The 13,193-nt window shown below is 41.0% G+C and overlaps 2 protein-coding genes across 3 annotated transcripts in view; both read left to right on the top strand.

The window, feature by feature from the left end:
* Positions 1–13,193, top strand: part of rpl27 (ribosomal protein L27) — a 404,812-nt gene that overhangs the window by 273,667 nt on the left and 117,952 nt on the right. The gene's annotated exons all lie outside the window — the stretch shown is intronic.
* Positions 1,067–10,124, top strand: LOC140574392 (uncharacterized). Its single transcript, XM_072694210.1, has 4 exons — positions 1,067–1,120; positions 7,236–7,301; positions 8,142–8,382; positions 9,833–10,124. Exons 2-4 carry the CDS (start codon positions 7,270–7,272, stop codon positions 9,974–9,976), a joined length of 417 nt encoding a protein of 138 aa, XP_072550311.1. The 5' UTR covers positions 1,067–1,120; positions 7,236–7,269; the 3' UTR covers positions 9,977–10,124.

Below are 13,193 nucleotides of genomic sequence, written 5' to 3' on the forward strand. Positions count from 1 at the left end.
TGACGATGGGGGGTTGGAGTGTCTTCCAAATGGCTCCATGGTCAGCGGTGGAAGGTACCTAGGAGGGACAGAACCAACCACCAACCCGGGGCACCCTTAGGCTCTTGGATGTGGGAGGGTTTTGAAGGCCATCCAGTCACATGGGTGGGACCAGTAGAAAGGCCACTGTGGGACACACGGTTTTGGGACACAGTTAAGCGCCCTCTGCTGGTTATGGGGGTGCGTAGCTGCAGACCAGTCAGGGGGCTTCTCCATTATGTGGACAGCTGAGTATGTGTAAGCCGGTTACCTGTGGGAGGCCATAGGTGGTCATAATGTTTTGGCCTTTCCTAAAAGAACCGGTGCCTTTCCTAAAGAACCGGTGAAGAACTTTCTGAGATCTATTCATTGTGCTAAGGATACGGCCAGGTCATGGTCATGCTGGTGCTGGTGGCTTTAGATGATTATGGTCAGGTCTTGTCAGGTCAGTAGATCAGAAGATATCCTCTAGATCATTGAAAGTCTTTGTCTGGTGTTTTTTGCTCCTTGGCTCCCCCTAAAGGTGGGGAGTGCGATACACCTTTTTTTACACTAATATGACTCTATAGGTTCTGCAGCGTTACACAGCAGTTCTGGAGAGAGGTTCTCCTCCTGCAGCTCCACCACCAAACCTCCATAGTGCAGTAGCAGCAGCAGCGTTCCGACCCAGAGTGGGAATGACGGAGACGCCGTTCTCCCCGTTCAGTTCAGTCAGTGGAGCATCAGCATGATCCTGAAGCTGCTGACTGAAGGTGGCGCTGTTACAGGATGCTGCAGTAATTGAATCACTTGGCTTTAATTGTGTGTAATTAGGATTTTGTTCTCGCTGCCACAGATGAAGTGAAATAAAGGCTGTAGAGTTTCTCACAGGTGTGTTCTCATAAGTCTGAGTCTGACCTACCTCACACTCTTTATTTTGAAGACACAGAAGGTGCAGGTGGAGGTGCAGGAACAGGTACAGGTGCTGTGTCTTTAACCAGCTGCCTGTGGCCATAAACGCTCTAAAACTGGACTGACTGTGCTCCTTCACTCAGATAACACTCACACACACACACACATACACTCCCTCATCTGAGTCGCCTGATCAGCTGCGCTTGTACAGGTAAGACACCTGATTATTGTTTATATTCTGTAATGAAATATTGGGCAGGTTTATTGTACAGTGTGGGTTACAATGATATTGATTGTAGATTTATATTTATAGTTGTAGCACTCGTAGTGAGTATACAGTGCTGGAATAGAGAACTGTCAAGACCTATAAGGCCAAATAGGCCCTTTATATATATATATATATATATATATATATATATATATATATATATATATATATATGGTCACACAAAAACCTTGTTTCTCCAAAATAACAATTTTACAGTACAATGAAAAAAAACTGTCAACTGACAATTCCTAGTAATTTTGGAGCATTTCTATTGGTTTGTAGAAATTGGTATATATATATATATATATATGGATAGTTATATATGGATATATGTTTAATGCTTTAAAAATATTAATTATATTTTCTGATTTATATAATGTATATATATAGAAAGAGAGAGAGAGAGTGAGGGAGAGAGAGTTATATAGGGATATATGTTTAATTATATTTTATGCTTTATAGAATGTGTATATATATATATATATATATATATAGAGAGAGAGAGAGAGAGAGTTATATAGGGATATATGTTGAATTATATTTTCTGCTTTATAGAATGTGTATATATATATATATATATATATAGAGAGAGAGAGAGAGGGTGAGAGAGAGAGTTATATAAGGATATATGTTGAATTATATTTTATGCTTTATAGAATGTGTATATATATATATATATATATAGAGAGAGAGAGAGAGGGTGAGAGAGAGAGTTATATAAGGATATATGTTGAATTATATTTTCTGCTTTATAGAATATATATATATATATATTAAGGTCTTAAGGGCTTTTACCCTGCGGCTGGTTTGGGTTCGATAGCTCTGTGATTTGGGTTTATCTGATCTTCACCTGGTAAACTAAATCCAGTTCCCTGAAGAACCATGTCTGAGAACCTCCACATAATGCGAAGGCCCTTTACCAACCTACAGGTTCTTCCTGGAACTTTTACATTATGTAGAGGTTCTTTAAACCTTTGATTGGTTCTCCAGAGAATCACTCATTGGCAGGTTCTTCAGGAAATTAGAAGTGGCTCTTTAGTGGCGTCACACAATCACATGCAGAGTCATGAGTGCTGAGCTTTATTACACTCCTAAACACAGAGGCGCTAAAACAGGGTTCTTTAGAGAGAAGCTGTAGGAGAACCACTGAAGTTCCAAAGAAGGACAAATCTGTCCAAGTCGAGAGACGCTTTGAACCTTTTCTGAGATTCATACAAATCAGTTCTGATTTCTGCTGCTGTTGTTGGATAAAGACTGATTTTACTGATTAAACAATAACTGGCAAAATTAGTTTTTTTTTAAGGTTCTTCGTTAAATAAACATAATTTCGGACGCTCAAACACTCTTTTACCACCCTGTTATGCAGGCTTTTGAGCATGAATTAATGCCTAAATGCTTCTAGTGTGAGATTGGCAGCACTTTGATCCATGTGGGTTCTAGATAGTGTGGGATTTATTGTTTTATGTGAGTTTATTGAGTTTAATAAGTCACTAATAAGATCACATCAAGATATCGTATTATATCCCAAAGAGAGGTGGGTTATACTCTTCACTGGTTACGCACAACAGTAAGTACTGAATGTGTTCGTTTGCAGCTATTCAAATGACTTTGTTAGTAAATTAGTTTGTAAAGTATTTTACTCATTTACAAAGCAAAATCTTATTAAAGTAAAATAAAAGTTTAATAACTGTTAAACCAGCGTCTGCCCAGCTTGGATGTTGTGTAGTGGACATTTCAGATTTTATAAATTCTATTCATCACTAACTACAGACTAAACTAATGAATAAAAATAACTAAATAATGTGCGTAACAGGGTGGTAACGAAGTGTTTATTGTGCATTATTACCAGAATTATGAGGCTTTTTCAAAGGTGGCTTCAGTACACATATTTAAAGGTCTTAAGATCTTAAGGACCTTTTTCCTGCGGCTGGTTTGGGTTCGATAGCTCTGTGATTTGGGTTTATCTGATCTTCACCCGTTAAAATAAATCCAGTTCCCTGAAGAACCATGTCTGAAAACCCCCCCCCAAAAAACAGATTTATGACTTTAAGACGTTTGAACATTCATTCCAGCTTCCTGGAAGCTTTACATTATGTTCTTTAAACCATTATTAGGCTCAAGTAAATAAAAATTAACTAAATAATGTGCGTAACAGGGTGGTAACGAAGTGTTTATTGCGCATTATTACACATAAAACTGCAATTTTAAGTGATTTCCACATAAAAAACTCTAATTGTATATAAACAAAGACTATAATGAGTAAATCTTAAAGCATCATTAATAAATGACTTAAAAAAGAAACTATTTCAGATGTTCTTGAGCAAAGAACACAACCTTAATAAACCCCTAATTTGAGTTCCTTACAGTAAAGTGTTACCAAATAACCCTAAAATAACTACAGTGTAAACATAAGGTTCTTTTAAGATGAAGGGTTTTACCTAGAACCCTACTTCCAAGGAAAGAACCGTTTGATTAGAGAGTGATCTTGCTGGAGAACATAAGGCAGGGCTTTGGAGTCAGTGTAACCTGGGTAATCCTCGCTGTTCGAGGCAGTGTGGGTGGGCTATCCCCTGTTCCGAAGGGGTTCTTGACCTTTAGGGTTGGATTCCTGGTAACTCAGCCGAGCTCCGATTGGCCGAGTTGTCCTGCAATGGCAATAAAAAAGCTTGATAAGTGTTGAGTGTGTTCGTGTGACCGCCTGCCAGATAAGGTTTATATAATGTCAGACAGGAATTTGATGACTAATATACAGCCTTGCGCAAACGGTCGGGCACTCCTGGTCAAGCGGCGCGTTGTTGATTGTTGACACACCTCTGCACACTGGAATACACCATTACTGCTCATGTTCGAAATATAATATACACCACATGTGCAAAAGTTTGTGGACACCACTTCTAACTGATGCATTCAGCTGCTTTAAGCCGCACCCACTGCTGAAACACAGATGTGTGAATGCACACACACAGCTTGTCTAGTCCCTGTAGAGAAGTACTGCCAAAAGAATAGGACTCTCTGGAGCGCATAATAAGCTATATATATATATATATATATATATATATATATATATATATATATATATATATATATAAAAGCACCATGCCACCTAATGCCAGGCGTGGGCAGGTAGAGGGGTATAAAGCCCCCCTGAGAGACCTGAGCTGTGGTCTCTGTAATGATGGATGAGTTTGGGGCAGTTGGGGAGTCATCCAACATCCTGACCTCTCTAACGATGCTCTTGTCGCTGAATGCAATCAAATCCTCACAGCAATGCTCCCTCCAACGTCTAGTAGAAAGCCTTCTTGTTCCCTGGACAGTAGAGAAAGTCACTCCAAAAAAAGCAGGATGGACTGTTGTGTGAAATGAAATGAATGATAATGCCGTTCAACTCTTTGTTACCACCCTGTTACGCAGATTATGTATGTTTGTAGTGTGAAATCCTTTGAAATCCAGACCTTTGATTCATGTGGGTTCTTGATAGTGTCAGCTGTGTTGATTTGGTACTATTTCTTGTTCGATGGCAGGAATTTAGCAGCGTTTGCTTGTTAAAAATTATTAAATTGACATGTTGTAATTAAATAATGTGCGTAACAGGGTGGTAACGAAGTGTTTATTGTGCATTATTACACATAAAACTGCAATTTTAAGTGATTTTCACATTGAAAACTCATAAACAAAGACCATAATGAGTAAATCTTAACACATAATTAATAAATAACTTTATAACTAAGGAATAACTCTAGTTCAGATGTTCTTGAGCAAAGAACACAACCAGTTGTGTTACCAAATAAGTGTAAACAGAACCAATAACCAACACTAAATAATGTGCATAACAGGGTGGTAACAAGGGTTTATTTGCATTGTAAAGATGCACATATTTGTCACTGTACTATGTACAGTGAAATATGACCTCCGCATTTGACCCATCACACACACACTAGTGAATTAGGGGCTGTGAACACACACACACACACACACACCCCCCTCAGAGCGGTAGGCAGCCAACTCCAGCACCCGGGGAGCAGAGAGAGGGTGAAGGGTCTTGCCCTTGCTCAAGGGCCCAACTGTGGCAGCTTGCCAAACCCGGGTATCGAACCCACAACCCTGTCATCAACAGCCCTAACCATGGAGCCACTAAGAGCTCTAACCACTGAGCCACCGAGCCACCAACTTACGCCAGTCAATGTAAACAGATTTAATTCCAAGTAGCATTTCTATTGGTCCATTCATCAGGAAAGACTGAATGACTGGCAGACTTGCATCATGGCGAAAAAAAAGTGACAAATGTCAAAAATGGAGATACAAGGTTTAAGAGATGTGTCTCTCTATGTCTTCATGTTATGTATATGCTCTTTATGCTAATTATCATTATATACATATATATCAGTCATATGACAACATGTGTGTTCCCCTGGTCAATAGACATGTCTTAGTGTAGCCAAGCCTCCAAACCACCAATCAAGATGTGATTGGCTGGCTCCGAATGGGTCAGTGGGAGACTGGCCTACCACTATGGCCCGGGGGTCGCAAGTTCAAAGCGGAAAAAAAAGCCCAACTGGCTGTAGATGGCGCTCTCTCTCCTCATCACTGTTAAACTATGTTAGCCAGCACAGGCGTCTGTTAGCTGAGGGGATGAAGCTGGGGACCCGGCGCCTTCCTCTGAGCGTGTCGGCTGACCGGCGATGCCGCATCGCTGGCAGTTAGAAAAGAGGTGGTGGCTGCGTTCACATGGGAGCATTGCTAGTGCTAGGGGGAGCAACGGGACGGGTGGGTTAATTATCAGCATCAGATTTATATATGAAAGAAAGATGTGACTGGTGTAGTGTAGTGTAGTGGGTACCAACACTGCCCGCCCAGTGGTAGACTAGGGTTCAGTCCCCAGGCTGGGCAGACACACCACTGTACACCTATAAGAGTCCCTGGGTAAGACTCCTAACTCCACATTCTGCCACCTGTGTAACAGGAGTCACATGTACGGGCTCTGGATAAGAGCCTCAGATAAATGGTGTACATGTAAATAAGTCACGTCCTCTACAGAGACACGCTTCTGCACATCAGAATGTAGCATGTACAAACATTATAGCATATTTTATTTATTTTTATTTTATTTTATTAAATTTTGGCTAATACAAATAAAAGTAGAAATTGTGTCTAAAATATACACTTAGAATATCAACAACACGTATAATTTGAGCAGGGGTGTGTGTGTGTGTGTGTGTGTATATATATATATATATATATATATATATATATATATATACATATACAGCGTTGTACTGCTAAAGCTGAGCGTACACTAATGAATGAGTGTTTGGTAGTAGATTATTATTATTATTATTATTATTGTTATTAGATGTAGATGTACTATTAGATGTATTGTTTTAATGAGTTGCGGAGTCGGGGATGACACATCTGTGTCAGCAACAGGTGCAACTAAAAGTAGCTTAATGCATCCATTAGAAGGGGTGTCCACAAACATTTGGACATATAGTCTTACATGAGCTGATTAACCGTAGGATGCAGTTGATGGTCACGGAATCCCTCACCGGTCGTCTCACATTTTATATATATATACAGCACTGTACTGCTAAAGCTGAGCGTACGCGAATGAATGAGTGTTTGGTAGTTGATTATTATTATTATAATTATAATAATTATTATTATTAGATGTAGATGTACTATTAGATGTACCATTAGATGTACTTTTGTGATGAGTTGAGGAGTCGGGATGACACATCTGTGTCAGCAATGGGTGCAACTAAAAGTGGTGTCCACAAACTTTTGGACATATAGTGTGTGAGGGTCACTGAGATGATCTGAGGTTTTATTAAATGATCTTACGTTAGCTAATTAACCGTAGGATGCAGTCACGGAGTCCCAGCTCACGTCTCATATATACACAGCATTGTACTGCAAAAACGGAGCGTACACAAATGAATGCGTGTTTGGTAGTAGATTATTATTATTGCTTTAGTATTATTATTATTATTATTATTATTATTAGATGTCATTGTTTAAAAATATTTCCAATATGATATCCAAAATACATTTTTTCCATCAGATTTCCGTGGAGGATTGGGCCTTTCTTCAATAAGATGATCCTAAATGACCCTTTTCCTATTATACAGTAAGTACCTCCTTACTTTCAACACGATCTGTAAACACTGCTTTACTCCACATGAAGCCTAATCTTACAGTAAATTCCAGTCTCAATAGAGATTACCACTGGAAATCCTTAAATCTACATTTAGGCCTAATCTACACTATATGTCCAAATGACACTCCTTCTAATGAAGACATTCCATTACTTTAAGTAGCACCCATTACAGACGCAGATGAGTCATCCCCAACGTCCCAACTCCCCAGCTCATCCCATCCCAAAAGTACTGGATGGAGCTCCACCATCTATCATTCAAGAGAACATAGTTCCTCCACTGCTCCACAGCTCAGTGCTGCTGGTGGGCTTTATACCCCTCTAGTCCCTCATGCCTGGCATTAGGCAGCATGATGCCGATAGGTTCATGGTTATTAGTGATTGTGTAAGACCTTGGCCAGCCCTTTGTTTAAATATACACTATATGTCCAAATGTTTGTGGACACCCCTTCTAATGAAGGCATTCAGCTACTTTAAGTTGCACCCATTCCCCCCTTGCCTAATGCCAGGCGTGGGCTAGAGGGAAGCCCCCCCCCCAGCATTGAGCTGTGGAGGAACAGTGTTCTCTGGAATGACGGATGGTGGAGCTCCATCCAGTACTCTTGGGATGTGGTGTGGAGTCAGGGATCTGTGTTAGCAACGGGTGCAACTTAAAGTAGCTGAGCACATCCATGAGAAGGGGTGTCCACAAACTTTTGGACATATAGTGTGTGAGGGTCACTGAGATTATTGGCTTAGGACAAAGTCACATAGAATGCAGTCCCTCACCGGCCGTCTCACCCACACCGTGTGACCGCTTGTTTCCCTCTGCAGGATCTTTGTGCCGATAGTCGCCTTCGCTATCGTTATTCTCTGCTGCACCTCCCTCTGTAAGGCCCTCCAGCGGGTTCGCCGGGAGGTCCTGGAGAGCCAGGCACGGACCCAGACTCTTGACGCCTTTGAGCGCCCATCCATCTACGTCATTCCATCTTCATCACCTGCACCTGATGACCTACATAGACCCCCTCGCTACAGCACAGTGGACCATTACAGCCCACCTCCCTCCTATCATGAGGTAACCCCATCAGATAATGTACCATCAAACACACCATTATACCTCCAGGGAAGCTCTAAACGTTTATGAGAAGAGTGAACAGCTTCATGAGTAAAGATGGGAACAGTTTTATGAGTAAAGGTGGGAACAGCTTCATGAGTAAAGATAGGAACAGTTTTATGAGTAAAGGTGGGAACAGCTTCATGAGTAAAGATAGGAACAGCTTTATGAGTAAAGATAGGAACAGCTTCATGAGTAAACTTGGGAACAGCTTCATGAGTAAAGTTAGGAACAGCTTCATGAGTAAAGATGGGAACAGCTTCATGAGTAAAGTTAGGAACAGTTTTATGAGTAAAGATGGGAGAGTGTTCCCCACTCCTCCATGCAGAAATCTTTCAGCTGTGGGATATTTCATCTTCAACCATTAGACAGATGCTCTCACATTTCCCTCAAGCAGCTCTGTCTGATACATCTCCACCTTCATGCTCCACAGCTGAAATGGGTTCTTGTGCTCAAAGGCTGTGTCCTCTGTTACCATCTCCAAGGAATTCAGCATTCTGTAGGTTTAGAATGGGATGTCATAAAAGCTCACGTGTTGGTGTCCCAATACTTTTGTCCATATTCTGTGTATATCAGTTGATAACAAAGCTCAGTGTTGTAAAGGTAGCGTTTTATAGATGGATGTTTATGGCGTGATGCTTCAGTAGTGACTTTTGTACAGGGTGAATGTGACTGCTCTCACTGTCAGTGTCTCTGCTGTGCTCAGCAGCATTGGCAGTGTGTGTGTGGGGTGGCACAGTGGTGCCGCTGCCAAGGGTCCACTACCCACATCTGTCCAGCTCAGAGCAGCTCTGTGGTCACAAACTGACCACTAATGAAGGTTTAGAGGAAGGCCAATGCACACTGTGCATCAACAGATAAAAGGAGACAAGCACTAGGGTGGAGCTACACTACATGTCCAAATGTTTGTGGACGCCCCTTCTAATTAATTTTCCTTTTTTTTAGCTACTTTAGGTGGCACCTATTGCTGGCACAGACGTGAAAATGCACACACATAGCTTGTCTAGTCCCTGTAGAGAAGTACCACCAATAGAATAGGAATCTCTGGAGCAGATCAACCTCATGAAGCTATTGGCACCATGCTGTCTAATGCCAGACTTGGGCATTGAATGGGCTGTGGGCATTCTCTGGAATGATGGTGGTGCTCCATCCAGTACTTCTGGAGGAGGTGCGGTACGATGGTGATCATCCATCCAACATCCCAACCTCTTCTTACCTGGACAGTAGAGACAGCCTTAATTTTCAGAAGAAACTGAACAATAAGCAGGTGTCCCAATACTTTTGTCTGTAGTGCATACAAGAGAGGGGTTTCTGATAAAGTGGCCAGATAGTGTAGGCCTTTTCCTTTTACTCTTTGATGTCTCCGTTATGACACACTTCTCCTCTGTCCCTGTTTTTTTTTTTTTTGCAGTTGGCGCTGAAGCCTGACTTCATCCCTCGTGATCCTCCTCCAGCGTACTCAGAGTCCATCCATCCTCCAGCCGCCATCCCACCTGCTCCAGCCCAGCTCACTGTACCCAGCCCCCCACTGCCACATGTTTCGGAGGCTGTATAAAGACTCGCTATTTCTCAGAAACCTCGGGCCGAGACGTCCGCTACCCTCACCGAGATTTGTTTTATTTTTTATTTTTTTGAGAAGCACTGGAAATGTGTACATATTTGTAAATTGTGTAAATAGGTTTTGTTTTCTTTGTAGATGAACAATAAACTTAATATGTAAAATAATAATAATAATAATAATAAATAAAAATGTGAATTCAAGCATCATGTAGTTTTATGAAAAAAGGGGTACATTAGGATCTTCGGTTTGTAAAAACACTAGTCCCGAGCGGTCCAGCGGACTTAGATGCTGAGGTTCGCTGATTCGCTGATCCGGTCATGCTGCTAGCCATCAGCAGCCGAGGCCCAAAGGAGCACAGCATGCCCTATATCCCTACATACCTCCTCAGTCCACATGCTTCTTTACCTTCTTACAGTGACGCTTCTGTTCTGTTTTTCTCAGCTTGTCCAGAAATGCGTGTCCTCAACCTGCAAATTCCACTTCCAGACTGTAGGGGGAGCTTTAAAACAAACGTCTTAATAAACCTAAACCTAAACCTAATACCTAAACCTGACCCTACTGAGGATCAACTGAGTTTCACCAGAATTGGTGCAGTGGAGGCTCAGCGGTTAGAGCTCCGGGCTGTGATTGATGGCAGGGTTGTGGGTTCGATACCCAGGCCTAGCAAGCTGCCACTGTTGGGCCCTTGAGCAAGACCCCTCACCCTCTCTCATTGCTCCTCAGGTGCTGGAGTTGGCTGCCCACCGCTCTGTGTGTGTGTGTGTGTGTGTGTGCTCACTACTCCTAGTTCACATGCCATATCCTGTATACTGAAGTAGCCCAGTTGCTATACCAACATCTATCTGTCTGTCCAATCAAATTACAGCACAGTTGCTCTTACACTCCAGCATATTGCAGCTGTTTTACTGTCAGTACAAATAAATTCATAAAATACTCTAAATAAATGCTCTTTTATCATTTCCATAACGTTTGATCATGGTAAATCATGAGAATGATGTAAATACTATGTTAGGGCCCCTCCCAGTCACCAGACCTCTACCTGAGAGAACACGTTTTTGTGGAGATACAAGTTATCAAAACACCAATAAGGAAATATCTTCTGTCCCATCCTTCCAGGACTATTCCAGAAACTCTGGGAATCGGTGCGATTATGACTGTCCTGACCTGTGGTCTTCCTTTTATTTGCCTGTTTTATGTGACGAACAGCTTCATAAAACCTTTGATTTGGAAAGACCCAATTACCACTGACCTCCGCAGACCGCCAGACTGTCAGATCCGATGGAAGACGTGATTGTCTGATGGTGTCGTAAAAGCCTAGTCTTACCCAACACAGGGCTGTTAAACATTGACCAGTATAAAGTCTCTCTCTCTCTCTCTCTCTCTCTCTCTCTCTCTCCCTCTCCTGCATGCCTATAACGTTCTCCCTCCAGTTCCCAGCCCCCACAGGCCAAAGTCCTCTGGAGCTCCTGTTTAGGCCACAGCATGACTAATGTGTGAGATCTGACCTCCAGACTTCAAGGCCCTGAAGCCAGTGTTGCTGGTTCAGCTTATCTCTCAATCTCAGAGCTGGATGATAAGCAAACGGTTTGCAAACACACACTACCTGTCAAAAGTATCGCCCCCTGGTGGCCTGGATAAATTGGGATGCCTCAATAAATGGTTGCGGATGATTCCGGAAAGGTGAACTGCATATTATAATTGACGACTCTAGAAGCTCCTCACAGAAAGTTCTTCTGCTAATGGAGATGAAGACGCTGCCTGATGCCTGAGACACGGTTCTACCAGAGTTCTGAGAAGAGCTCGGCTCTAGAACCTGCTTTTAAAATCAGATCATTAAAATGGTGGAGGGATACATGCTGCAGGGTGTAGTGCGGCTACAGAAAGTAGTCCCTAAAGAAAACTGCATTAGCTGAGATTCTCTATTCACTATTTTACCCTCATCATCATCATCATCATCATTCCATATAAAACTCAGAAGACTCGTGTAGCTGCACTGGTTGGTTTGGATAGGAGATATATTATGGGCTGTATCTGTGTTGTAGTCATGGCGACCACCGTCTGACTCCATTCACCTGTACAGAGATCAGAGTGGGTCAGTTTCTCTACAGTGAAGCTCAGTTTCACTTCGAACCCCCGACTTTGACTGACTGTTTAGGTCATGACTTACGACCATGAAGCAGCTGTGATCCCCTCAGCTTCAGGTTCCTCTAAGTGTCTTCCTTGGTGTGAAGATCAGCTTTTACCTTCATGAGGATCTGAAGGGTTGTGCTTTATAAACTGTTGCTAAAAGCACCCAAAATGTTCTGACTGGAAGTCTGAGTGCTTCACCTTCAGCTAATTATTACCATGTGTGACACAGATGAATGAAAATAAAGGCTTAGGGTAAAAACAGTAGTTATAATAATAATAATAATAATAATAATAATAATAATAATAGTAGTAGTAGTAGTAGTAATACTAGTAATAATAATAATAACATTAGTAGTAATAATAATAATAATAGTAGTAGTAGTAGTAATACTAGTAATAATAATAATAACATTAGTAGTAATAATAATAATAATAGTAGTAGTAGTAATACTAGTAATAATAATAATAATAATAATAATAATAATAGTAGTAGTAGTGATACTAGTAATAATAATAATAATAATAGTAGTAGTAGTAGTAATACTAGTAATAATAATAATAATAGTAGTAGTAATACTAGTAATAATAATAATAGTAGTAGTAGTAGTAATACTAGTAATGATAATAATAATAGTAGTAATAATAATAGTAATAATAATAATAATAATATTAAGAATAATAATGGTAGTAATAATAATAATAACAGTAGTAATACTACTACTACTACTAATAATAATAATAATGACATCTTAAAACTAAATCAAATGACCATATTTAATGTCTAAAGGCTCTCAGTGGTGAAACACATGGATGTTACTCATTTCTCATTATTAATAACTTCTACATTTTGAAATTGGACCCCCTGATGAAATGTGAGGTCGGCTCTGGAGGAATCTACTAATCACACTGTAGCCTTGGGGGAATAGAGACCCCAGAGGTAGGGATGCAGTGGAATGCTACGGAAGTCCAAAGTTCAACATCATTACGTTTCCCAGAACTGGGCCAGCAGAGATAACCTGCAGAACACGCCCAGCTGATGATCTGGTAACCAATAAAAACACAACGTCACTTCCGACGTACA

The sequence above is a fragment of the Salminus brasiliensis genome, chromosome 12, assembly GCF_030463535.1.
Source record: "Salminus brasiliensis chromosome 12, fSalBra1.hap2, whole genome shotgun sequence".
NCBI classification, from domain to species: domain Eukaryota; kingdom Metazoa; phylum Chordata; class Actinopteri; order Characiformes; family Bryconidae; genus Salminus; species Salminus brasiliensis.